At 46.1% G+C, this 27,832-nt stretch overlaps 1 protein-coding gene across 3 annotated transcripts in view; it reads left to right on the top strand.

Annotated features, from left to right (window-relative positions):
- Galnt14 (polypeptide N-acetylgalactosaminyltransferase 14) overlaps positions 1-27,832 on the top strand; it is a 218,932-nt gene that overhangs the window by 122,583 nt on the left and 68,517 nt on the right. For all 3 annotated transcript variants that reach the window (XR_003952183.1, NM_027864.2, XM_006524940.4), the window contains exon 2: positions 14,583-14,752. Coding sequence is in view for 2 of the 3 variants with exons in the window: in NM_027864.2 (NP_082140.2) it covers positions 14,583-14,752 (170 nt within the window). In the remaining variant the exon portion in view is untranslated. The remainder of the gene's footprint in view (positions 1-14,582; positions 14,753-27,832) is intronic.

The following is a 27,832-nucleotide window of genomic DNA, read 5'->3' as shown; positions in this document are numbered from 1 at the left end:
TAGTTGCGTAAGAATCACAGTTGAGTGAGTCTGGGGGTAAGCTAGTCAGTGGGGTTCCTTCCTAGTTTCTGCTTCAAGCTCCTCACTGAAGATCCTCTCTTGACTTCCCTTGATGATGGTCTATAACCTGAAAATGAAGCAAACCCTTTCCTCCCCAGTTGCTTGTGGTCATGGTTCTTATCACAACAATAAAGAAAGCAAACACGGACAACTGTGATTGTAATTTTTATGAAGGGTGCGGGCAAGTTTCTAGGAAAATAGAGAAGGGCCTTGATTCAGCCTTTAAGAATCATGGAGGCCATCTAAAGGATAGAATGCTTCCTTTCAAATCCAGTTATTGAGGAGTCTGTCAGATCGAGAATGGTCCTGATGGAGCGCTAAGCAGGTGTAGAAGACTGACTATGGAGAACTGGTCTTGTTTTTACAAACAGCAGTCAAGGATAGAGTCAATTGGGTCTTATTGTGGCACTAGTGGTTGAGATGTTTGCAGAGACATGGGGGTGGGGGTGGGGGTGGCTAAATGGAAGGATAGAGCCATAATTTGGAGGTAAGTGTAACAGGATCTGGAGATAAGTTATCAGGTGGGTTACTAAGTGAGCAGGGGGAAGCAGCATGTGAGGAAGACTGTGTCCAGGATAATGCTTTAGATAAATGATGTGCAGTGCTTCATGGAGGTGCTACACCTTCACTTGAACAAGCTTTGATGAAGCCAGTAGTGATGTGCAGATCAGGGCTACGCTGGGAACCTGTTCAGGGTGACATGTCTTGGGTGGACCTGCCCAGCACCATTTGCTTAACATAGACCCAGAGCCCAGAAAAAGTATCAGGTCTGTTATGGAAGGCACAGTTAGAAAAGAAACCAAGAAAAGAACTAGCAAAGGACATGGAAGAGAGGCCAGAGTCAGGAGAGGAGCCAAGAGAAGGATCGTGGAAGCTAGAATCCAGGTACGTTGAAAGAGGGTTTTACCTGCTGAGTGAATGGTGCTCAGATATCAGGGAAGATGGCTGAACTCAAACGTGTAGCTCAGTGCTGGGCACCAGTAGGTGCTCAACTAATGTTGCCTCCTTTTCATTAATATGACCCTTTTTCTTTTACTCTTGAATATCCACAGGCCTTTTTCTTCCTTCAAAGTGTATTAGAAACTTTAAACAGTATAAACATACATATGTAAAGAAAATGAATGAAGCTGGGTGGTGGTGGCACATGCCTTTAATCCCAGCACTTGGGAGGCAGAGGCAGGCAGATTTCTGAGTTCGAGGCCAGCCTGGTCTACAAAGTGAGTTCCAGGACAGCCAGGGCTATACAAAGAAAGAGAGAGAGAGAGAGAGAGAGAGAGAGAGAGAGAGAGAGAGAGAGAGAATGAACAAAAGAAGAGAAAAGAGAAGAGAAGAGAAGAAAAAAGAAAAGAAAAGAAAAGAAAACAAAAAAGAAAAGAAAAGAAAAGAAAAGAAAAGAAAAGAAAAGAAAAGAAAAGAAAAGAAAAGAAAAGAAAAGGAATGAGTAAATGTTTGGGTAGCCTTTAATGATGAGCCCTAAGGTGAGGTGTTTGCAGCCTGATCTTTGGCTTTGTCCCAGAGATAAGCCATATGAAAGCTTCTTGGAGCCAATGACTCTTGTTTAGCAGGGGGCCCTTAGGGAGCCAATTTTCAAGCTTTTCAAGCATCCTGGTCTGAGAGTGACTGAATGGGTACCCCAGCCAACCTTGTGTAGGAGCCGCCTTACCCTACAGGTCTCTGGAGTCCCTGTGCCCTCCCTCCCTGGATGGTGTCAACTGCACTGTAATCACACAATTAGGATGCCATTAAAATGTCACATTTGAAGAAATCCATATAAACAGAGCGTTAACAAGCAACTGAAAATTGTAGTCTTTACCACTAATGACCTACTTTCTGTACACGCCACGCCCTCCCGCCACCTCCACTCACCCTCCAACCCCCACCCCAGCCTTGATTTCAGAGGCAGTAAGAAAATGCAACCATCGTTTCTGCCTGGAAAGCCTTAATGTTTAATGTGCTGGGAGAGGCTCTTGGACAGACCCAGATACTGTCAGGTTGGGAGTTGGGGGTGGGGAGTGTGGGTCATAGTGAGTGGCTTGTGAAAGGAGACCAGCATCAAGCAGAACACCCACACCCCTGCAGACCTGAGGGTCTGAGAGGAAGAGCAAGAGAAAAAGACTGTAGAGTCCCGCCAAGCAATATTGAGAGATTTAAGGGTGGGGTTCATCTTCTTGGCTTCAGATCCCTTCCCTTGCAGAGAAGAGATGTAATCTGAGACACAGCAGTCACAAAATAGTAGAAAGGATATGTCTGTCCTATTGAATGGATGTGAGTCACAAAGCTCTGTCCTCCTGCTGCTGTGAGTCCGGGGTGAGGACATGGGTGGACAGTGACTTGGGTGTCGCCTCATGTCCCCTCCCTGAGGAGGACTGTTTGTGTGCTAAAGTTTCTTTGTCTCCAGAATCTAATTTTAATAGGCTAAGGACATGGATTGCTTAAAGGAATCTTGTAGTGGGTTTGTTTATAAAGCAAGCATAAGCAGCTGAACTTCCCTGGTGAAGTCATTACTCTTTTTTCCCAATTCATCTGAATAGCAAACCTACACTCCAAACTATACCAGGTGGTGTGTCTCATTCCAGGAAAGAGAGAGAGGGAGGGAGGGAGAGAGGGAGGGAGGGAGAGAGGGAGGGAGGGAGGGAGGGAGGGAGGGAGGGAGGGAGGGAGAGGGAGGGAGGGAGGGAGGGAGGGAGGGAGGGAGGGAGGGAGAGAGAGAGAGAGAGAGAGAGAGAGAGAGAGAGAGAGAGAGAGAGAGAGAGAGAGAGAGAAAACCTCTGCAGGGAAAATCTTGAATTAGTATAGTGGGGGGGGGGTACATTTTAAATGTCCCTCTAGCCCGTGACATCCTTACCACAGGTTGGGATGGCATTGCAGAAGGGACTATGTCACAGAGGGGTTTGTCAAGGATGGATGGTGACAAGCATGTCATTTGGGGAGAAACTATTGGTGTTTCCCAAGGTGAGAGAAATGCCCCTGAGAACAGTGTTTATATAAGCAGCATGCAATAAATCCTCCTCTGACAGTTCATATGAGGCATCCTGGAAGCGGGGTGGCTGTGCTGGGGAGATGTCCAGTGTTGGGGACAAGCTTATGAGGACGTCTCCCAGGTTTTCAGCTTCCTGCCACTCTTACTTGTGGTATCACTCACAGCACTAAATTTTCCCTAGCCTGAGCCAGGCATCCCACCCCCACCCAGACTCAGCCGGCGTGCTGTCTGGGAACTTTGGGTCTGCTTTTGACATAAAAGAACCCCTTCTATGAAAAGACAGCCAGCGGCCCTCCTGGAATCCTGAGAGATAAAGTCATTTCAAAGTCATTCCCTGCAGCCCACACCTCCATATTCAGGGGCTGACCTAATTTTGAGGGGGGAGCCAGAGGCCATCTGGATGTCACCTTATTTACAGAGCTGAGAGAAAATGCACTAGGCTCCAAGCCCTTGCTGCACATGGTATCTGGGGAGATCTATCCTCCACTTCGGAGGTACAGAGAGGGGACAGATTCTGCTTAGCTGAGAGCTGGAGGCTTTCTGCTAATGTCACCTTTGGGGAGTGAGTGACAGGGCTTAGGGAACACTTAACTCTGAAACTCTCTTTTGAACTGTTTCGGGGGAGGAGGGGTCTTGGCCCTGGGGCTGAAAAAGGGTGTCTCTAAGATAGACACCTTTTAAATGTCCCTCTAGCCTGTGACATTCTTACCACAGGTTGGGATGGCATTGTAGAAGGGACTATGTCACAAAGGGCCTGGACAAGGATGGATGGCGACGGAGTGCAGAATTGAGCTTCGACTCCGAGCCTCCTCCCTTGGACTTCTTGCCTCCTCCCTCTGACTTCTTGCTTCCTCCCTCTGACTTCTTGCCTCCTCCCTCTGACTTCTTGCCTCCTCCCTCTGACTTCTTGCCTCCTCCCTCTGACTTCTTGCCTCCTCCCTCTGACTTCTTGCCTCCTCCCTCTGACTTCTTGCCTCCTCCCTCTGACTTCTTGCCTCCTCCCTCTGACTTCTTGCCTCCTCCCTCTGACTTCTTGCCTCCTCCCTCTGACTTCTTGCCTCCTTCTGACTGTTCCTATTCAGGTGCTGGCCAAGGAACCCCACCTGCCTTAATGGGTGACCCTGGCCTTGACAGATCCTTAACAAGGGTGGGTATGGAGTCTAAATACCTGTGGCTAGACCCAGGCAGAAGTATTGGTTGGTATGTGATTTCAGCAAAATCACTTTCGCTCGAGAATACTCGGGTGTGCCTTCGTTAAAGCAGAGCACTGGTAAGCACCCAGGCTCATTCTTAGTATGTGAAGGAGTGACATTTTTAAGTAGAACTAAGCCTACAGAAAACGCTGTGCTAGGATGCCCTGGTTCCCGCTGTCATCCTGTGAGTCACTCAGCCCCGTGTAGACTCTGCGACCTTTGTAAACCCATCTATTTGCTTAGCTTCCCACAAGTTCTCATCTGGATTTCTCCCACTAGAGAAATCTTGTTTGGTATGGTGGTAAAGGTCTGTAATCCCAGGTCCTGAGACTGAGGCAGAAGGATGGAAGATTTAAGGCCAGCCTGGGTTACAGAGTAAGTGCAGAACCAGCAGCCTATGCAAGTTAGTGAGATTCTGACTCAAACAAACAAACAAAGAAACAAACAAACCACATACCTGTACATACGTGGGCATACAGCCATGTGCATGCATACACACACTAAAATAAAATAATAAAATGAAGCGAGGGTTTTAGGATTTAGCTTTGTAGTAGAACGTTTGCTTAACACGTGTGATAGTTAGGATTTAGTTCTTAGTAAAACACACACACACTCATCACCTGTACAATAACTTAGAAGGAAACTTGGGGAGCTACCAACCTTGTCAACCACATTCTTGGTGAGCTGTAGACGTATGCATGGTAGCAAAGACCAGGAAGTACCAGCAAGAACCTGGGGGGACTGACAAGTCCACAAAAAGAAAGGGGGCCAGAATTCGAGCAGATTCGGAATTCGAGCAGATAGCCCGGAGTGCAATCCCCTTGACCTTCAACAAATGCAGAGTCCCGGGCACGCCCAGCCGATTGCTCTTCTACTTGTCTCTCCCAGAGTTATCCATCACAGCTCCATCTTTTTTTTTTAATACACTATGTATATAAAAAGACTTAGCAAAAGCTCTATCTCCAGCCTTCTGAGCAGATAATAACCTCATATATTAGTTTCTTAAAATAGTTTCTTGTCTTATCATTTGCATGGCACTGTGTTCCAACCCAAGTTTAGGATAAAGCTCTGAGCCCCGGGAGGGACTCACATTAATAACGACCACTCCCCCACAGCTGGACAGTGAGGTGAGCTATCTGGTCACCTCACAGGTAGATGCTGTCAGAGATCACCCCACCCCCCATTTTTTTGGCACAGGGAAGGAAGAAGCAGCAAAACATAAATTGGCAGAAAGGCAATTGCATTATTCTCTCCATTAGCATTCCGTCTCCAGGAGAAATGCTCCTAACGGTGGCCATGTTGACAGTGGTACTATGTTACATATGCATTATGTCTTAGCAAGCGACTCTTCATACCTTATTTCACATCCAAGAGCTGATTTGGTCCTAGAAAGCAGGGTTGGGGAAGATTAGTTTTGCCCTTGGGATGGAGGGAGGAAAAAGCTTTCGCAGAGATGAAGGAGAAGCACTTTGAGAATAGCTGTGGCCTACAGGACAGGGAGCTGAGCAAAGTCTGGACTGTGCATTCCATTTGTCATCCCATCCTCCCCTGACATTCACACTCTGGCCTGTGTTCCTGTCCAGAAAAATCAGGTTAGAATGAACAAGAGGGCATAGCTCTTACTCTGCACTTTCCCTATTGTTTTTTTTTCTGGCTTTCCTGACCCTTTTCCTTTTATTCCATTAACAGCAGCCCATGTGTGTGTTTCCTTTCGACCAAAGGGAGGTTTGACGCCACATAACCAGACAGGTGTGTGGCAATGACAAGACCCAACCCCCATTACTCACTCATATTTCTGTTCCCGGTGACCCTGTTTCTGCTCGTTTGTGACTTCTACCAGATACTCCGGTTCACCGGGGCCCCCTTGAAAATTGCTTGGCTCTACAAGCTATTTCTTGCAGCTGAAGGGCTTTCTGATGATTCCTTATGATATCTGCTGGATCTCTGCAGCAATCGAAAGAGGGGAGAGAAGCCTGGCTTTTGAAGGGAAAGCTCTTTCCTCACCAAGAGACTCAAATTTTCATTTTCCCTTTTTTTTTCTTTTAAATCCTTCTAAAAGCAATTTTCAAAGGGCCAGGCTTCTGACTAGGAGACTCTGCCCCTGCGAAGGCTACTCTGGCTCTGTCCCTTGGCTATCCCGGGAGAATCCGTCCTAGTCTTCCCTCAGATTCTCTATCCCAGAAAGGTCATCACAGCACCAGCCTTTTATAGTCACCTCCATTCTGATTCAGTGACCTTATGCCTAAAGGGGCTCAGCTGAGTGTGTTTCTGTCTTCAGCTCCACCCAGAGAGCAGCTACCCTTTCAGGCCACTTCTTGCTCTTCCCCTGTGTTCAGTCCCTTCTTGGTCTCTCCTGGACACTGGCTTCTTCTCCTAATAAGCATTCTTCTCTAATCCCAACCTCCTGTAATGGACAGGTTAGCCCACCTGACGTAGGGGCTTCTCAAATCTCTGGACAAGTCACTGTATCAGACTCTGTACAGGGGTCCCAGTTGCTAACGGGTATTAGACATTGTGAGTGGAGCCAACTCTCTGTCTGACGTCCATCAGCAGTTGAGATGGATTCCTCAGCTATATTACAACTAACTAGCAGTGCCTGTCTCCACAAGGGATCTTTGGGCCGAGCTTTTGGTGATGGCATTTATGGCTCTCAGAGCCAGAAGCAGGTCCTCCAGCATTTGCAGTCTCCTGCCTTGGCGCATGCCAGGAGCCATTCCTCTTTGCTGTCACGCTGGTTTTGACTTTTATGGCAATCTCTGTCATGCTAATTAGTAAGCAAATTAAACTCCATATAGGGTTCACGTTGTGTGAGTCCCCCCCTCCCACCCCAGTCCCAGAAACAAAATCTGGGCTTCTATCCATTCAGCTAATCATATTATATTTCACATTTGGAGGTTTTTCAGGCAATTATAATAATTACTGGAAGTTTTCTACTTCCTGGAAGCTGGAAGCTTCCCCCAACATTGTATTCCCATGTGGTCCTCAGTTGAAATGTGGGCAGAGAGCACACATACGTGAACAGACATGGGAGGGGAGAGTAAAGAGAGATTGCTCTCGTCAGTGATTAAAGAAGACCCAAATTATGTGAAGAAAAGCCAGTATTGGAGGGAGTCTGGACTCAGCTTATCCCCAAGAACTCAGGGGTTAGAAACTCACGGGACCTGTTCTTTATAGAAAGTAGCTGGTCCCATGACAGTGAGGCAGAAAGTGGTTAAAGCCACTGGAGCAGGTGACACAGGAGGTTAAACTCACCCCTGTTGAATTCTATGCTACCTCATTTGGGCTAAGAAATAGCCCTTTCCTCCTATATTAGATGTCCATTCTGTCTATCAGCTCTTTAAGGAGTGATGCTCTTATAATTAAAATTAACCATTAAGCTATAACATTGAAGGAGCAATTGCCTAATTCTGAGGAAATTTTAAATTTACAGCCAGCACCCGAGATAAAATGAACACTAAGGAGAAGGAGAGAGAAGCCCACGGAAGATAAATAGAAAGCCAAGTGGGATATTGACTTGATCCTTCTCCAGTGCAGGGTAATTTGGCTTCTAAAGTGAGTTAGATCATAATAAATTAAATTTAGATTTCTGCACATCAATTAAATAACTCCCAAGACAGAATTCCAGTGAGAAGGAGAGGTGATAATACATGGAGGGAATATGAAAATGAAGATCTGATCTAATAATCCATAATTGATGTGCTGTCCCTTGGTAAGGGGAAAGGTTTCGCCAGCTCCTCCGTGGTCAGGTCAGCGAGGCTAGCAGGCTGTTTGGCTGGAGCTTGTCCTAACCATTGGCACGAGCATGTTCCCAGTAGTATTTTCCTTCTGGAACCTTCCCCATGATAGGATTCTCATCAGTGGTGTGGAAGGCACGAGGAATTGTGCTGTATCTCTTCCCTCTGCTGGATGTCCTTGCCAAAGCAAGGGTACTTCCTGCTGGCCGGACAAGAACATAGGAATGTTCTTATATTCTTAGGAGGGACTGGCTGACTGACAGAAGCAGGAAAGGACCAGTGAGTAGCATAGCGAATGATATGGAAGAGACATCAACATTGACATCCAATGTAGCAGATGGGGGCTATAAAACCCTATGTTCAACCTCATCCCAACACGCAGGTTTGCATGCGCTCACCATGCACCACGCATTATGCACATATGCACAGACATGGACTCACACACGGGTATTGTCTGAGAGTTTGAGCTGGGTGAACCCTATAGCCTCAGTTTTCTTTATAAAATGAGAACTGTAACTGGCCAACCTACTTCATAAGTGTAATAAATTGTTCTTTTATTACAGGGCTTTGTGTACTATCTGCATAGCTCATTGTTCTGTGAGGCACTGACTTTCACTGGTTAGATTATTCAGTGTTCTAAATTCTGTTCAGTCTTTGTCAGATCTGCCTAGCCATTTTGTTTTCTTTGTCTTTTTTTTTGCCACTTTTTATTCGCTATTTTATCTAGAGTTGTGCCTACATTAGATCTCCAGGTAGGTAGGTAGGTAGATGTTAGTTAGATTCTGTGAGATAGCTCCTGAATCTAGAAAAGCAGCAGAATAGCTCCTGAATCTAGAAAAGCAGCAGAAAGTGTGAGCTCCTGCTCACACTTTCTGCTGCTTTTGCCAACAGAGCTGATTTTTTTTTTTCCTTCTGTGTATGGGGTGGTTTTTCTCTTTCATTTTCAATTTCTTATTTAGTGGAACCTTGTTGCACTTTAGTGAACCTTGTCTAAATGAAAGGTGTTTTCTCCCTGCTAGGCTGTGCATTTCCATCTCCTGGGAGTCAAGTACACAGCCCGTCTATGCTCCTTCATGCTCTTCTTAGGCTTAATTACATCAGAATCTTGGTCTTCCATCTTTTGGGAGCCAAGGTTTAACTTCTCAGAGATCTTTGGCTGAGGGAGACTTCAAATCTCCCCTTGTTCAGAATTTAACCAACACAGCTCTGAGCATAGCAGACTCTATCTTCCTTAGCCTCAGCTCTCAACAGGCGTCAACAATTTCCTTATAGAGAGCCCAGCTAAGCATCTCAGCCCAAGGTACTGGTAGATTGTTGTTGGCATGGAGGATTCTCTGGAAGTATCTGGCCAATGATGGTGCTAGGATCAGCACACAGTAGATTGGAAGCAGAACTGGTCATGGGAAAGCCAGAGGCTATGGTCCTCGAGACAGCCTGCTTGTGAGCAAGTGGGGTTCCAGCTCCCTACAGCTGTCTTAGAAACACCGTCTGTTGAAAAGTGGGAGATTGGTTCAGGCTTGGAGAATGTACCCCTGCCATGATCTTAGGCAGATCATTTATTCTCCCCATATCTCATTTTTCCTCATTTGAAAACAGGCTATCATTTCCTATTGAATTTTAAATCTGTAAGGATTTGAAATAACTCAAGGCATTCTCCACTCAGTGTGTCCCTCTGAGGTTGTTACAAGAGGTTCTATGGTGGTTAATTTTATATGCAACTTACTAAGCCACAGAGTCCAGGTACTTGGTCAAACACTATTCTGGATGGTTTTCAATGACACTAACATTTAAATTGCTGCACTTTGAATAAAGCAGAGTCTACTCCAAAGTGTGGTGGGCTTCAGCCAGTTGGAAGCTTTAAGTGATAGAAGACTGACCTCTACCTCCCCCAGAAAGAAGGGGTTCAACTACCAGAGATCGCCATCAGCCTTAGGTTGCAAGTCAAACGTGCATGAGCTATTCTTAACACACGTTGGTTCCCATCCACCACTTCTCTTGAGAGAGAGAGAGAGAGAGAGACAGAGAGAGACAGAGAGAGACAGAGAGAGACAGAGAGAGACAGAGAGAGACAGAGAGAGACAGAGAGAGACAGAGAGACAGAGATACAGAGAGACAGAGAGACAGGGAGAGGCAGAAAGAGACAGTGAGACAGGAAGAAAGACAAAGAGAGACACAGAGAATTACACAAAGAGACAGACAGACAGACAGACAGACAAACAGACAGAGCGGTTCTATTTTTCTAGGGAATCCCTGTTCAACAGAGGAATACATTCAAGCATCAGCAACTTAGAGCTGGAGTGATGACTCAGTAAGTGCACTGGCTGCTCTTGCAAAGTTTCAACTCCTAGCTCATACACAATGGCTCACAACTATCTGTACCTCCAGTTCCAGGGGATCTGATGCCCTCCTTTAACCTTAACCGGCACACGTGTGGCATACACACATGCATGCAGACAAAACACTCTCATGCATAAAATAAGCCGAAAAGGAAAAATGATCAGAGAAGCAGCTGGGAAGCTGGGCGTTGATGTCATTACTGGGGCAAGCAAAAACCTTCTAATATCTAAGTCAAGGCTTGGTTAAAAACTGCACTGAAGGACATAAAATTACCTGAGGATAAAGCGAAGGTGCCTAGTGGATGGTCTGTTTCCATCAAGGATGAGAACTCAAAGACAAGGACCTCTGGCAGCACTTATGACCCTGGGGTGGAAATCTTCTCCTACAGTGGCTTCCAGGTCAGGCTCTGCACTGTACTTTCTAAGGGGAGCAGGAGCTACCTTCCTTGAGAAGGTTGTTCAAGAAGGGCAAAATAGAAAAAGATAAAATTATCCATGGCAAGCAACACTCCAGGGGATGGAGTTTCATGAAATATCTGTGTCAGTGAACTTTTAATGTGGAAGTAAGCCATTATGGAGGGCTTTCCATGGGTATGTGTTTTACCTCCTGTTGTCTCTGGACGATTAAGTCAGGAGACCCATCCCTCGCAAGCTGATGGGCTCGGGCAAACCACTACCTGACTCCTCTATGCAAACTCCTCCTTGCACAGATGAGGAACATATAAAGAAATTTGTGGCAATCTATGTGCACATACACAACAGAAAATTTTAGTTATCCTTTTGAAGGTACCTTCACCATCATAATACACATTCATATGTACCTGGGGGGAAAGGTCAGCTCCTAGTACAGACTAGCCCCCTTGAGGGGGGCCTCAGTGCAGCAAGCTCTATACATGTGACATCTAAACATCCTAAGTGGTACAGTCCCCTCCAAGGCTGCCTCCTACTGACTATTCATATGATTATCCTGCCAAATGGATGTTACTCTTCCATTTTGGGGCAAGAACTCCAGCTGGGTCTTCACAGCACCTCTTTTAAAAAGACAATGCCTGCCAGAGAGACCAAGGATGCTTAGGTGTACTGTGGATAGAGAGAGCTAGGGCAAGCAACCCCTGACCTCTTGTCTTCATGGCTCCATGACTCTGCTTGATGCAAATGGAGTGCATGACCTGGAATGAAGCCCGAGAGGTGGGATGTATCTCCTCTCCCCAGCCTCTTATTGCAGTGGATGCCTGGTCCTCCACCTGCTGGTTCAGTCATAAGACCCCAGTCCAGACATCAGGATAGAAGAAGGTTACTCCCCAACAGGCCATTTTGTGGAAATTCTCTTCCTTATACTTCATCCCATATATGTTGCCAGGGTCAATTTCCCTATGGCCTACTTTCTAAGGCCCAGATGTTGTCTAGAGGTTTTTCTTTATGCATGTCCTGTGAATAGTTAATTTTGTACTAATGTAACTGGGCTACTGGATTCCTGGGAATTTCATCAAATACATTTTGGGAATGTGACCAACAACAGCTCTTGTCAGCTTCATAAGTGTTAACATTCCTTCTAGGCTCCACCCCATAGTTACTCTCTTACTCTCTTACCCTTTCTGTCCCTTTTCTCCCCATTCCTCTTCCCCCTCTTTCTCCACATGTTCCTAGATGGCTGCTGCTTCTGCTTCTTCTGCTTCTTCTGCTTCCTTCTTCTTCTTCTTCTTCTTCTTCTTCTTCTTCTTCTTCTTCTTCTTCTTCTTCTTCTTCTTCTTCTTCTTCTTCTTCTCTCTCTCTCTCTCTCTCTCTCTCTCTCTCTCTCTCTCCCTCTCTCTCTCTCTCTCTCTCTCTCTCTGCCTTTCTCTGTCTCTACTCCCCCAACTCCCTCCTCATGCCCTAAATAAATTCTATTCCATACTATAGCCATCGTATGACTATTGCCTCAGGGGGAAGGGATGTCTCAGCCTCAGCATGGGCCTGCAGAGGCACCCCTCCCACCTCACCATACCATGCTTCTACCAAACATAGCCTGGTTCTTTCTCTCTTTCTTTCTTTCTTTCTTTCTTTCTTTCTTTCTTTCTTTCTTTCTTTCTTTCTTTTTTTCTTTCTTTCTTTTATAAAGCACAACAATAAGTACAGGATAAAATTCTTTATAATCTCTAAATTCTTCCTTTCTTCCTTTCTTTCTTTCAGTATTAGGGATTGAATCGTGGCCCCCACGCAGGTGCAGCCAGCCTCATAGTTCACAGAGATTATAGGTCTGTGCTACCAAGCCTGGCTTCATATATTCTTGCACACACATGCACACTATTGGTTCTGTTATTCTATACCACACTCATGAATGGACTACCTTCCATCTGGCTTTCTTTGATATACATTCCTTACTCATTCTTCAAGATCCAGCTCTTTGACTCTCATTCTATGAGCTATACTTTACTTACTTCTCTCTGTAAAAACATTGTCATTGAGCTTTTGTGGTTGAACTCACCTTGTAGCATGGTATAAATGTCCTCTCTCTCTCTCTCTCTCTCTCTCTCTCTCTCTCTCTCTCTCTCTGTGTGTGTGTGTGTGTGTGTGTGTGTGTGTGTGTGTGTGTGTGTGTGAAGTGTGGAACCTCTCTAGGACATGTGCTACTGTCTTTCCTCCCTCCTTTTGAGCTCAGAGCACCATGAAGGGTTACAACTTATTAAGAGAGTCATAATGAATTAAGTTGGCAGTGAGCCAATGGGAGACAGTCCCACGACCCTTCCCAGGAGGATGGGATGTCAAGGTCATCCTGGGGTGATGTTCCAAACAGAGGTGACAGCTGTCAAGCTGTGACACTGCACAGCCCAGCTTGTGGGTTTCCCACACCTACCTGAGTTACCCCTAGCAAATTCTGGAGCAGCAGTATCGTAAGACACTAATAAAATCAATTATTGGATAAAAATCACTGGTTTCCAGGGCTTCGTTTTATGCTATTAGAGAAAAATGCTGTTTCAAACAGAGATAACAAAGAGGAAGAGAGAGATCAATTACCAGATAAGATCTCACAGTGCACAAAATGAGCGTGCAGACTGGTATAGCCCCTCTTACCTGTCACAAAGCCTGTGCAAATGTCACTAAGCCAGTTCTGAACCTCCTGCTTGGATGTCTGTGTGCAGCAACAGCTAGCGTTCTATGACCGAGCGCTGGTCTCTTCTCCCTTAAGATTTGTGCAGTGTGAGACTGTGACCTGACTATTAGGGTCATATGAATGAGCAACTTCTTGGTGACAATGCCCGCCTCAGGGCAAAAGCCACCCCACTTGAGACCATTTGGAAGCTCTTCCTGGAGGCAGAGCATTTGTGGTTTAGATGGAATTGAAAGTTGTGGATATTTGCGGGTATAGACTACTCTTTCTTGTGGTGAGGGTGGGAACAGTTTTTAGGAAGCAGCTGCCACGTTGAGGCCTGGATTCTCAGCCCCACTAGCTGGGTGACTGAGACTTGGTTGATGGGGTATATCAGACATCATTGGCTCTGAAGGGAAGGCAGGCCCTCACCTCTCCCGTCGGAAGGATCCAGAAGACTAAACTTTGCCTGAAGACCTGCTACTTGCTTGGCTGGTGACCTTTCTAGAGTCCCTTGTCCCCTATCTGTTCAGAGAGTTCAAGTATGAACCAAACCAAGGACATGGAAGTCACCTTCCAAAATCTGAAATCCTGTGTCCTCAGATATACACTGTTGGCTTATTACTGGCTCGCCCATTGATGCTTCCTCTAAGAGTGGCTACAGGTTCTTGGGTTGGGGAAACAAAAGACCAATGTGTCTGGTGTGCCTCCCACCATTGTGGATCGATGACATGCTTCCTGAAACTGCCTCTCCTGAAGCTCATTGGAGACAACAGAAGTTGTGGTCCACCTGGTCTGTGCCAGTGCACCAGGCGTCCTGGGAAGATGGTCTTTCAGGTTGGAGTGCTAGAATTTAGGCAAAGGTCCTGCTGCTCCCTACGTGTGAATCTTGGGCAATGTACTGATTGTGTGAGCATGTATTGACACATCTGAGCAATTGTATGAGGATTGTATGAGATCATGGAAACGGTGGTCCTAGAACTGTACCTGGCATGTGGGGCTTGATAGGTAGCAGTAGCAACATTATCACCCTTCTCTATGCGATTATTATTGCTGGCGGGTTTGCTGATGTTCTTCTGCCCCTGGCCCCATGTTTGAGCTCAGCATTGCCAGACGGAACAAGCTTAATCTCTGGCTGGCTGTTGACAGATGGATGGGGAGCTGGTGGTGGCTGGGGAGCCTTCTCACAGACTTTCCATTCATGTCACACAGCCTTCCGATGCGGACTGGGATGACCTGTGGGAGCAGTTTGATGAGCGGCGGTATCTGAATGCCAAAAAGTGGCGTGTCGGTGATGATCCCTACAAACTGTATGCTTTCAACCAACGGGAGAGTGAGCGGATATCGAGCAATCGGGCTGTCCCAGACACACGTCATAAGAGGTACCTCCTTCTTCCATGTAGGTGCTTTACCCCTCTCGGCAGCCAGGACCTATTAGCAAAGAGCTTTATTTGGAGACTCACTGATCATAGTGCCCAGTGTCAAGACCTGGGGCAGGTGACAGGATAAAGTTTCTGTGCTACACACTGCTTGCACACAAACTATCCCAAAGATCCTGCTTTCTACTTGGAGGTTGAAGAGAGTGAGACGCCCACCACAGAGGGTACACCTGCTCCTCAGCTGGTAGTCACCCTAGGTGATGCATGCTATATAATGCTAAAAGCTTAGTGGAACACTAAAAGACCGAACCTGGATTTTCCAGACCAAGTCTCACATTCCAGCCTGGCTCTCTAAGCAAAGGGCATGATGGGTAAACCCTCAGGAATTCAGGCTATGCTCTCTCCTGTCACTAAGAGAAATTCTTTCCATAGCATCTCATGCACATTTTACAAGGTGAGAAGAGACTCAGAGGGGCCTCTTCACTTAGAGTTGTTTCCTGTCTGCCTGCCCAGGGGGCCTTTCACCATACCCTCTTTGTAGCCACTGGCTTAGAGAGGTCACAGCTCCAGAACACAACAGAGAGCAGGTAGAGAGCTTTGTTAGAAGCAGAAAGAGGCTTTGTGAAGGGGGTTGTTTTGTTTCCTTGCCAACTGCTCCTTTGGTCCTGGTAGCCCCTCTGCTTGCTTCTGAGGTCTGAGAAAGCAATTGGGTCTTAATTATTTTCCCCCTCTAAACCTCCATGCTCTGGCCCACACATGCTAGAGAGTCACAGAGAAATGCATGACTGTCCTTGCACCCATTCCAACACAGACTGGCCTCTGAGTGGCAAGAGTCAAAGGCAGTTCAACTGGCAAGGTATAGAGTGTTGGTGTAAGGGTAGAGAGTATTGACTCTTTGTCTTTGTTAGTTGGTTTGGGTCCCCATTTGTAGAAAAAGAATTTGCATACAAAGGACTTTTATAATTGTTGAGGCTTATTATGTTGGTAATTTTGAGCATTACTATATGAAGTCATTGGGACTCGGTTGCCAAAGCAGAGCTGCACAACCTGGAAATCCTGTATGCAGCATGTATCCCGTGGAGACATTCAACTTGTCCTCGTTAGTCACTATCAGTATTGCATGGAACTGGAGTCTTGGTGTCCACATGAACACAGCAAAGGCTACAAACTGGATGATGGCCTGGTTTCTACTAACGCTGACCAATCTGTGAATTTAACTCTCCCTATAAAATGCCATGAATGTCCCCCTAAGCAGCAGTGTCTGTGTCCCCTATAGCCAGAGTCCCCTCCTCCTCCCTCCTACTGGCCTAAACTCTCTTAGAGTCGGAGTCTCATTGAAATTCTTTTTGATATTGCTATTTGAATTCCCCAGCCCTTATCCTGTTACTCCTCTCTGAGCAAAAATTTAAATACCAAGTTATTATATTTCCTTGAGCAGAAACTACGTGTGGGAGATCAGGAGAGAGGGAGGGAAAGAAGCCCCATTAGGGGCTTGTGGGAAGCCTCATTAGGTCTTAGTGAGGTAGCTACTTCCTTGTCCTGATTCTAGATGCCAGGCCCCCCAGGAAGGAAACAGGCACTGGAACAACTGGGTGGGAGGCCTTGGAGAGCAGGCACGACTGCTTTTAGCCATGGGAGGACATGCCAAGAGCTCACCAAGTAGGTGAGCGTGCTGAGTTCTGTCCTGCCCTCTCACTTTCCGGTGCAAAGCAGAAGTGAATGTTTGCACAAAGGCCAGACTTGTGGGGTCAGGCAAGGAAGAGCCAAGCTTGTTCGTCAAAGAGCCTGGCTTGCCAGCCAGCTCTGGGCTCTGTACCTACCCAGGGTTCCATCTGTTAAAGAGTTGTAATCGGCAGGGAGGCAGTGGGAAGGGCAGAAGGGACTGAGGTAGAATCCTGATACTGTTTGAGAAGACAAAAGGGGAAAGAATATTAGCCGTATGACTGCCTCAGGGCAACAGCCTTGCCCTCCAGGAGCTGGAAGTGTGCTACTCAGAGAATTCTGGATTCAGCAAATGTTACCCGAAAAAAAAAAAAAAAAGCCCAAAAGAATAGAGATCACAAGGCTCAGAATTGGGGTGGGTACCTAGGATCAGAAGTCATCTTGAGGTTCTTGAGCAAGGACAACTGGATCCTCCAACCCTAGGCTGAGTTTAGTAGAGTGCTGCCCCCTGCTGGTGGTACCCCTGAGATCTCAAGAACGAACCCCAGAGCCTGTCCACAAAAGCACTGTGTTCTTCCCTCAGACCCAGATCACTGGGTCCTAGCTACATACAGGATCTCCCTCATCCAGCTCCCGCTTACGGAAACCATCTATGACTAGCGTCCTCACCAGCCAGGTTTCCTAATTCTGCTGTGAGTCTCCTACAGATGCTGGTGCCGTCCCATAAGCTCGTCCACACAGACCAATAGAACCCATGGGACTCACTTTGGGGCCTGCCCACCTCAGTTATGACCAGCATAGCTAATGGTGGTCAAGAGTTCTCAAGAACAATGTTGCTGACATATTGGGCTTGATGATGCTTCATGGAGGGGTTATCCTGGGCACCCCAAGATTCTAGCAGTTTCTCTGGCCTCTATTACTAGATGCCAGTAGCACTCCCTACCCTAACAGCTACCTTCCCCCACACGCCAAGTTGTGATTGCCAAAAATACCGTTCCCATATGTCTCCCCTGGAGGACAAATCTGCAGTGAAGATCACTGCTGTAAATCTGGTCTTGCTTTTTACCCAAATCTTCAGAGATGAAATGAAAATATTTATCACCAGTTCACTGCCAGCACGAGGTCAGGCCAGACCTCCTATGTAAAACAGGCTGAAGTCGGGAACAATGTACAGGGTCACCCTAGGGTCAGCATGGGGTCTCCGGGATCTGGCAGCCATTTCCCATCCTGGCTGAGATGAATGGACTAACTCACTTTCTCTGCACCTTGCTTTTCTCTTTTAAAAAGCAGGGATAAAAATAACAATAATGATCCCATGCACTTTGGTTGTTATAAGGGTCAAATAAAATATGGAGAGTGTTGACCTATTTTCATATATATATATATATATATATATATATATATATATATATATATATATATGAATGATAGCTGAGCCTTGTGTGGAGGAGAAGCACGCTGGTAGAAAACCAGAGATGATTAAACAAACTAATGAAGCACCAGATCAAAAACCAGAATGGAGGGGTCAGACTGTCAGGTGTGGAGGTGAGGCTGGGGAAGGACAAAGGTGGGGTTCAAGGTCAGGCTCGATTCCAGAGAAATAGATGAGCAGCATCAAGGTGGGATATGTTGGTTTCTAAATGCCAGTCTTAGCAGCTCTCAACCCAGGCTCCTTCTGAGAGGCACTTGGAAGCCGTTTAAATATGTTGATACCCAGACTCCAATCAACTCAAGTGTGTCCTTGCTCAGTTCCCAAGTGACTCTAATGAGCAGCAAGACTTGAGGGTGGCCGTTCTGCGTGAGGGCTTCTCAGACTTAAACAGGCAAACAGACAGGTCGTCTTGGGATGTCTGTCCATCTGACTCAGTAGGTTGGGGGCGAGGGGGGCTGATATCCAGCATTTCCCTTCTTCTTAAGGTTTATTATTCTTTTTTATAATTTTTATTTATGCATCTGTGTTCCTGTATGTGAGAGAGAGCGAATGTCACATGGATGGGGACTGCTGGAGGAGCCCAGAATAGGGATTGAGATCCCTAGGAGCTGGAACTACTACAGGTAGTTGTACCATGTGTGTCGCTATCCTGAGTCCTCTGGAAGAGCAGCCAATGCTCTTAGCCATCTCTTCAGCTCTGAGGTTCTGCATGTCGAATAGGTTCCCCGATGACGGCAATGCCTAAGGTCTGTGGCTCACACTTTGAATAGCAAGAACTCACAATGGCTTTGAAAGCCTGATTCTCCAGACCAAAGGACCACCAGTGGCAGCATCGCTTGGGAGCAGGTTGGAAATGCACAGTCTTAGGTTTTGCCCAGAAAGCTTCAGGTGAACCCCAGAGACCTGGCTCAGCAAGAACTTTAGGTGACTCTGAGACCTGCTCTGTGAAGCACAGGCCAAGTGAAGTCCATGTGTGATCTGGTTCTGCCAGAAGCCTCGGGATTTAAGGAGAGAGTAGAGGCCTTGGGATAAGTGCATCCACCTGCCTGTGTATTTGTGTGCCTCTCCCTCTGTCCTGGTATCTTGGCTTCTGCCTTGTATAGACTGGTCTCCCTTGTTCCCTCTTTCCCCTCTTCTTCTACCCTCATCCCGGCGTCCTCTTGGCAACTGGCATCACTGTTCCTAAGCTCTGTGAACTGCAGGGTCTCATGCTTTACCTCACAGCCAATGACCTACGTTGGCTGCCTAGCTCATTCGTGGAACTGAGCCCCAGTGATGCAGGCTTTGTTCCTGCTAAGGAGACCATCCTGCCTTGCAGCAAAGATCCTGCTTGTTCTGGTGTCAACTGCCCTGTAGAGAAAGGAACAGATTGAACATCAATTACAGTGTCTGGTGTGTGATAAGGGGCACGATATCTGTTTGCTGAATAAATAAAAGAGAAAGACTTTAGAAAGACTGTCAACCTCTCTCTTTCTCTCTCCCTCCTCTCTCTCTCTCTCTCTCTCTCTCTCTCTCTCTCTCTCTCTCTCTCTCTCTCTCTTCCTCCCTCCCTCCCTTACCTGTCTTCCATGCAGAGAGGAAAGAGGAGCTAAAGAAGCCCTCTCTCATTATCCTTTACCCCCAGAAGCTTCATATGAGAAGTGGAGAGCGCAGTCAGAGAGTTAAAGGGAAAAAAAAGTTTTTCCCCCTTTGAAGAGTTCTCATTACTGAAAAGAGAAAGAGCTAAGAAACAGCACGTGGGAGGGGTCTAAGCTTATTAAATTTGCTTCCAATTTTCTTACCACAGTAATTGGATTCTGATTTATAGTATGCATTTGGACAGTGCCTGGAACAGACAACTATTAGCTGAGCATTAGAGCAAGAGTTGCCAGGAGAGGGCTGTTGGGGTGAATTGCCTCAGAAGCTGAAGAAACCAGGTGACTTGACAGGGAGGGGTGGGAGGAGGAGAAGGCATTGGTTCTCCCATGTAGGCTGATGGACTGACCGAGTCCTTAGCGCTCTCCTCGCACCAGGAGTAAGGGCAGTAATAATACCATAGCCAGAATGGTACAGAAAGTGGTGGGTCCCTCACATGCTCACACTGTGAGGTTAGCATCCCTCCGTTACCCACCCTACCCCTCACATCCATTTGGTATGATGGTCACAGTGCTGAGGCTGAGGCTCGCTTGCATCCTTTAGACATACATGTCTCTGGAGAGATGTGGGGAGGAGGGATGCAGACTGACTTATGAAACATCCTGGTTCCTCCCTTTTTTCATCTTCTTTGTAAAGTGTTGGGCTGGATAACCTCCACTCATTCTCTCAGTTCTCTACTCTTCACATCATCGCACAAGGGTGAACCACCTTCACTCAGTCTTTATGATCTTGCTAGCTTATCCCATTTCAACTGAGCAGAGCACTGGGTATCCTAATCCCAATGTTTCCACTTCAGGCATGTCGCTCTGCCAAGAACGTAGTCTCCAGATCTCTGCCTGGACCCTGTGGTCATAATGATAAATAAGACTTGGATATTTCCTATATCACATGATTAAGAGGAGGTTGTCGTGTGCTGTGCAGAAAAATTTTAATGTAAGAAAGAGACAACTTTAGTTGAGCTAAGAGTCTTAAGAATATTTCTCAAGAGCTCTTCTGTTCATAACACAGTGACTGGGCCAACAAACACTTCCTGTTTTCCAGTTATTCTACCTTCACCCTGGCCTTCCCTTCATCCCAATAGCACATAAAATACCTGGCAAGCAAGAAGCCATCAAATGGAGGAGACACACCCCGCAGGTGGTGGGATGGGGTGTGTGAATATTTTGATAAAGCAAATGTATGGTTTTGCTGTTGCCTAGCAATGCCTATAATGGGGTGGCTTGGATTGCAGGGGAGCAGGGGACGGGTGGGCTACCTAGCGTTAGAACTAAGGAAACTTCATTAGGTCTCCTCCCTGGCCTGGCTCGGTTTGATTGCTCCCTTCTGGCATATTCTCTCAGCCTTTAGTCCAGTGTGGAACTAAATGGTAAGAACCAGTGGGGCGCCCATCTCTTGCCTGGAGGGAAAATTCCACACTTGGATACATCTCACCGGGGAGACATTTTTCCTTTGCTCCTTTTCATCCTGGGAAATGAAGGGGCAGTGGCCCGGGTCTCTGGACGAGTTCCTCCCTCCTTGTATTTACTCAGTTGGAATGGCTGTCAAAGATCATCATCATTTCTCTCCTCGCGCTCGTCACTTAGTGGTAATAGGATAAGAATCTTTACGGCTGGAATGGCTAAGCATAAAAAAAAATGCTCGTATTCCCTCAGAGTCAAGTCTATTCCACTAGCTCAGCACTGTGTTAGTGATTCTGCAGCAAGGCTGAGAGGAGGGGAGGGAAACCCATCACAGACACTTAGCTTCTGCAAAGAAGCTCTTCACATCTGCTACTTTCCAGTCTCCACCCCCCACCCCCCGTGTGAACCATTTTTCAGAACGAGATATGAGCCCTTTGATGGAATCTCTATGTATTGTTTGCTTGGAGTCCAAGTTGCTCCGTGCAAGGAAGGGAACCACTGGAAGGAAATTCAAAGCATCATCTTGGAAGGAGCTGTGCGGTCAAACTGAGGCAGCAGCAGGCTTGGATCCTGGCACTGATGTCTACAGTGCTGTGATGGTTCATCTGCACTGGCAGCTTGACCAGACTTGAAATCCCCTAGGAGACAGACATACCTCTAAGCATGCCTGCAAGGGTTTCTAGAGCGGTATCACTGGAGCTAATGCTGAGTGCGGGCGGACAACCCATGAGCTAGAAACTCAGACTTAATGAAGAGGGAGCAAGGAGGACGGTGTGGTAACGCTCGTCCTGTAATCCCAGCACTTAAGAGAGGCAGGGGGAGAAAGTCTAAGGCTGCCCTTCAGTCTATAGAAAGCTTGGAGCTGGCCTGAGCTACAGGATACCTGCACTCAAAACAAACAAACGAAGAAAACAAATGCAACTTTTTATTTTTAATTTATTCTTCTCTCAACACTACAACCTAGCCACAGCCTCTCCTCCCTCTCCTCCCAGTCCCCTGCACACACATACCTACCCCACCTACCCCCCCCCCCCCAGATCTACTGCTTCTTCATTTTCCTTCAGAACAGAGCAGGCCTCTCAGTAATATCAACCAAATTCAGCATGACAAGATACAACAAGACTAGACACATGCCTTCCTTCATATCAAGGTTGGATGAGGCAACCAGATAGGAAGAGAAAGGTCCCACAAGCAGGCAAGAGAATCAGAGATACTCATACTAATTGTGTTTTAAAGAGGAGACCAAAGGAACTTCAGCCTCATTGCTTCATGCTTCCTGCTCTGTGGGGAGGGGTGGAAGTGAGAGCCCACCCCACCGCGCCATGCCTGTCCCATCCTGACTGACTGTATGCTCAAACTGTAATCCAGAGAAAGCCCTTCCTTCCTTCCTTAAGTTGCTTGGAATTAGGTAGTAGGTCACAGCCTTGAGGAAAGTAATTAATACAAGATTCTTGAGATAATTCTCTCCAGGTAGGAAGGAGGTTGGGCCACAGGACTGGGGTAATGTGTGTCTCCTGGTCAGGATTCCCTTTCGTTCCTATCCCCTGTCTTTGAATGTTGAGCCTGCAGGTCTCCTCTACTGCTGCCTTCTCTGAGTGCCAGATTTCCCAGAGATACAGCTCCTTAGTCTTCACAAACCAGTTAGGCATAACCCTGGCTGATGAGGGTCTGTTTAGACAAACTTACCTTAGCATGTTTGTTTTCCATACCTCATTTCCTAGAAACTTTGGCCCTGCATTGTGCACATCACCATTTATTCATTTATAATCCGTACATTCAGTTCACTGGGACAACACTTGTATTTAGAATATTCCACTTGTCAAGTTCTGGCTTAGGGATGGGTTCCTATGGGCCTTAAGTATAGACTTCATTGAGACCATCTCTCCTTGATTCAGTCCAGCACCCCTGCCTTTCCATCTCTCCCATATTTTAGTCTGGCTACTCCTGCCCTGGCCATGTACTGGAGCATAGGGGCTAGAAACATTTCTGTGAACAAAGGGGAGCTGACCTATGTAGAAGAGGGAATCTGTGGCTTTCAGAAGTAGATGATGTTTTAGTTATAACTGTCAGGAACATATGGGTCTTGATGATCTCACCAAGGGGTGGGCATTCCATGTTGGAATAAGACCATAGGAAACTATCAGACAGGAAAGACAGTGAAATGTCAAAAACATTCATGAGAGAAACAGAGTGATGTTTAGCAAAGTCTTGACTTTAGGAGAAGGGCTTAGAGCTAACTCAGTAAACAACTAGAAAGCTCTTGTTCTCATACTAGCACTACTCTATTGCCATGGCAACCCTGGAGATGCCTTATGCATGTTTTCTGCCAGTGCTTGTTATGGGAGTTTCTAATAGAGGAAAGGTACCAAAGTGCACTGAGCAAAATGGGGCAGGGTCACAATGATGCCCCCAGAGGAGGAAGGAGTACCAAAATAAGATTGGTCCTAACTGGGGTCAAATGGGAGAAGGAGGTTGGCACGGATCTTAGCAACAGAACCTTTAGGGAGGTTTCATGGCTGTCACACTGGGCTACTTGTTCATAGGTTATATGGGAGGGATGAGGAACAAACACTGGCCTTGGAGAGAGAAACTGGATGTGGCAATGGGACCTGTCCTTCATTCTAGAGCAACTTGTGTGCTTGAGAATGAGCACCAGAGTGGGTTATAGAGACCTGGATGTATCATCAAAAGTAAAGATGAAACTTTAAGTCTCTGAAGAAAGAAATTGAAGAAGATCTCAGAAGATGGAAAGATCTCCCATGCTCATGGATTGGCAGGATCAATATAGTAAAGAATGGCTATCCTGCTGAAAGCAATCCACAGATTCAATGCAATCCCCATCAAAATTCCAACTCAATTCTTCACTGAGTTAGAAAGAGCAATTTGCAAATTCATCTGGAATAACAAAAACCCAGGATAGCAAAAACTATTCTCAACAATAAAAGAACCTCTGGGAGAATCACCATGCCTGACCTCAAGCTATACCACAGAGCAATGGTGATTAAAAACTGCATGGTACTGGTACAGCAACAGGCAAGTAGACCAATGGAATAGAATTGAAGACCCAGAAATGAACCCACCCACTTGATCTTTGACAAGGGAGCTAAAACCATCCAGTGGAAAAAAGACAGTATTTTCAACAAATGGTGCTGGCACAACTGGCGGTTATCATGTAGAAGAATGCGAACTGATCCATTCTTATCTCCCTGTATAAAGCTCAAGTCTAAGTGGATCAAAGAACTTCACATAAAACCAGAGACACTGAAATTTATAGAGGAGAACGTGGGGGAAAGTCTCAAAGATATGGGCACAGGAGAAAAATTCCTAAACAGAACAGCAATGGCCTGTGGTGTAAGATCAAGAATTGACAAATGGGGCCTCATAAAATTGCAAAGCTTCTGTAGGGCAAAAGATACTGTCAATAAGACAAAGAGGCCACCAACAGATTAGGAAAGAATTTTTATCAATCCTAAATCTGATAGGGGGACTAATATCCAATGTATACAAAGAGCTCAAGAAGCTGAACTCCAGAAATTCAAATAACCCCATTAAAATTGGGGTACAGAGAATTCTCAACTGAGGGATACTGAAGGGCTCAGAAGCACTTGAAAAAATGTTCAACATCCTTAATCATCAGGGAAATGCAAATCAAAACAACCCTGAGATTGCACCTCACACCTGTCAGAATGGCTAGGATCAAAAATTCAGGTGTCAGCAGATGCTGGCGAGGATGTGGAGAAAGAGGTACACTCCCCCATTGTTGGTGTGATTGCAAGCTGATACAACCACTCTGGAAATCAGTCTGGTGGTTCCCCAGAAAACTGGACATAGTACTACCAGTAGATCCAGAAATACCTCTCCTGGGCATATACCCAGAAGATGTTCCAACTGGCAATAAGGACACATGCTCTACTATGTTCATAGCAGCCCTATTTATAATAATCAGAAGCTAGAAAGAACCCAGATGCCCCTCAACAGAGGAATGGATACAGAAAATGTGGTACATTTACACAATGAAGTACTACTCAGCTATTTAAAAAATGAATTTATGAAATTCTTGGGCAAATGGATGTATCTGGAGGATATCATCCTGAGTGAGATAACCCAATCACAAAAGAAGTCAGTTGATATGCACTCACTGATAAGTGAATATTAGCTCAGAAACCTAGAATACTCAAGATACAATTTCCAAAACAAGAAAATCAAGAAGGAAGACCAACATATGGATACTTCATTCGTCCCTAGAATAGGGAATAAAATACCCATCGAAGGAATTTCAGAGACAACGTTTGGAGCTAAGACGAAAGGATGGGCCATCCAGAGACTGCCCCACCCATGGGTCCATCCCATAATCAGCCACCAAACACAGACACTATTGTATATGCCAGCAAGATTTTGCTGAAAGGACCCTGATATAGCTGTCTCCTGTGAGGCTTTGCCAGTGCCTGGCAAATACAGAAGTGGATGCTCACAGTCATCTATAGGATGGAACACAGGGCCCCCAATATAGGAGCTAGAGAAAGTGGATGCTCACAGTCATCTATAGGATGGAACACAGGGTCCCCAATGAAGAAGCTAGAGAAAGTACCCAAGGAGCCAAAGGGGTCTGCATCCCTATAGGTGGGACAACAATATGAACTAATCAGTACCCCCAGAGCTCATGTCTCTAGCTGCATATGTAGCAGAGGATGGCCTAGTTGGCCATCATTGGGAAGAGAGGCCTCTTGGTCTAGCAAACTTTATATGCCCTAATACAGGGGAATGCCAGGGCCAAGAAGTGGGAGTGAGTGAGTAAGGGAGCAGGGTGGGGGGAGGGTGTAGGGGACTTTTGGGATAGCACTTGAAATGTAAATGAAGAAAATATCTAATTTAAATAAAAGTAGAGATGAAGCATGCATCTAGATGAGGAGAACTAGGCTCAGCAAGGTTAAAGAGCTTGTCCAAGGTTACACTGTTCATCAGTGCTCAGCTGAAACTCAAAATCAGGTCCTCAGGTTCTAAGACTTCCATACATATTATATAAATATATAAGTTCTACTATGAGGAGAAAGACAGAGTGAGACATAGAGACAAACAGAAAGACAGAAACAGATGGACAAAGACCGTGGCAGAGTAATTGAGATGAACTTGGGCTTTGGAGTAAGGAGAAAAAGGTGATACACAGGGATTCTGGGTTTGACAGTTAAGATAGTTTGGTAAGTATATTTTAGCTTTGCCTGGAGGTACAAAAAGTAACACTTCAATCATCTAAGGAATGAAGAGTGCCATCTGCTGTCCTGTCACCTGGGCCAAACTGTAATGGGTAGGTGACTGGAGAAGCTCCCTTTGTGGCCCTGAAGGTGCTGATGAATGGCCTTGGCTTTTGAGGCAGATTTCCCTACCTCCTCCCTGGGTCTGTTCCCCATAGTTCATATAGTACCAAGATTTGGGCAACATAAAGACGTCCAGAAAGAGATCCAAGTGTACGTTTAATGCCAAAATGGGAAGGTGGCTTGGACTAAGCATTTGCCACGAGGAACTTAGACTACAGATGACTGTGTACAAAGCAGTAAGGGATATACCTGTGGAAAAGCTGATGTTTGCCCCATGGAATGATAGTTCTCGAGCATAGCTGCCTTTCCACATGGGTAACACGGGTATCATGCCTTCCTGCAGCCACTTCGACAATATTATCTTACGGACTACCCCTGTCCTAGGTAGGATTACTGTTGCTGCAACGAGACACCATTGGGGTGCCTCAACTTGGGGAGGAAAGAGTTTATTTGCCTTACCCTTCCACATCACTATCCATCATCGAAGCAAGTCACGACAGGAACTCAAACTTGGAGGCAGGAGCTGATGCTGAGGCTATGAAGGAGGGCTACTTACTGGCTTGTTCCACATGGTTTGCTCAGCCTGCTTTTCTTATAGAACCATGGACCACCAGCCTAGGGATGCCACCATCCACAATGGGCTGGGCCCTCCCCATCAAGCACTCACCAAGACAATTCCTTACAGTCAGATCTTATGGAGGCATTTTCTCAGTTGAGTTTCCCTTCTTTTAGATCATTCTAGCTTCTGACAAGTTGACATAAAACTACCCAGCACAGCAACTTTCCATAAGCACTTTGGTTAGACTCCCAAGTCAAGTAATCTTTTTACCTTATTTTATGATAATATTTCATATTTTACCTATGACCTTTGCCAGACCTGGCTCTTCATCCCTCTTCAGAAGCCTGCTTCTCTTTGAGTTATCTTTTGGCATTTTGGCAAACATTTTGAAGCTGTATCATAGAATATGGGGAGAAATTAGGGGTGAATACAAGAATTCTTGGGTTCTTCCTGAGACAAGGCTCTAATCTCTTGAGCCCCTTTACCATCTGTGATGGCTAGTTTTGGTTGTCAACTTGACTGCATCTGAAATGAACTAAAATCCAAGTAGCTGGGCACACCTGTGAGGGATTATTTTTTCTTAATTACATTATTTGAAGTGGGAGGACACACTTCTAATCTATATCTTTTGATGTGGGAAAATCCACCTTTAATTTGGACCCCACCTTTCTGCTGGCAGCCTATATAAAAGATATATTTCCCCCTCCCCCTCTCCCCTCCCCCTCCCCCTCTCCCTCTCCCTCTCCCCTACCCCGAAAGTCCTTTCCTTCATTGGCATTATAACCTACTTATTTTGGATTCTGGCATATACTGAAGACCAGCTGAGAAATCCAGCATTTTGGACTGAACAAATACTAGATTCCTGCAGGTTCGATTGGTAGACAACCATTGTTGGGCTAGCTGGACCACAGCCTGTAACCCTGCAATTCTAATAAATCTAATATATATATATACAGCATCCATTTCTTCATGTGAACCCTGAGTGTAATAACTGGAGGTGGTTATTATGGTCACTTCCAGTCCCATCTGCTGCATCAACCGCTCTTCTTCCAGTAAGATTGTGTGCAAGAACTGACTTAGGAG

Source organism: Mus musculus, chromosome 17 (genome assembly GCF_000001635.26).
Source record: "Mus musculus strain C57BL/6J chromosome 17, GRCm38.p6 C57BL/6J".
Classification (NCBI taxonomy): Eukaryota; Metazoa; Chordata; class Mammalia; order Rodentia; family Muridae; genus Mus; species Mus musculus.
This window is presented reverse-complemented; position numbering and strand designations above follow the sequence as displayed.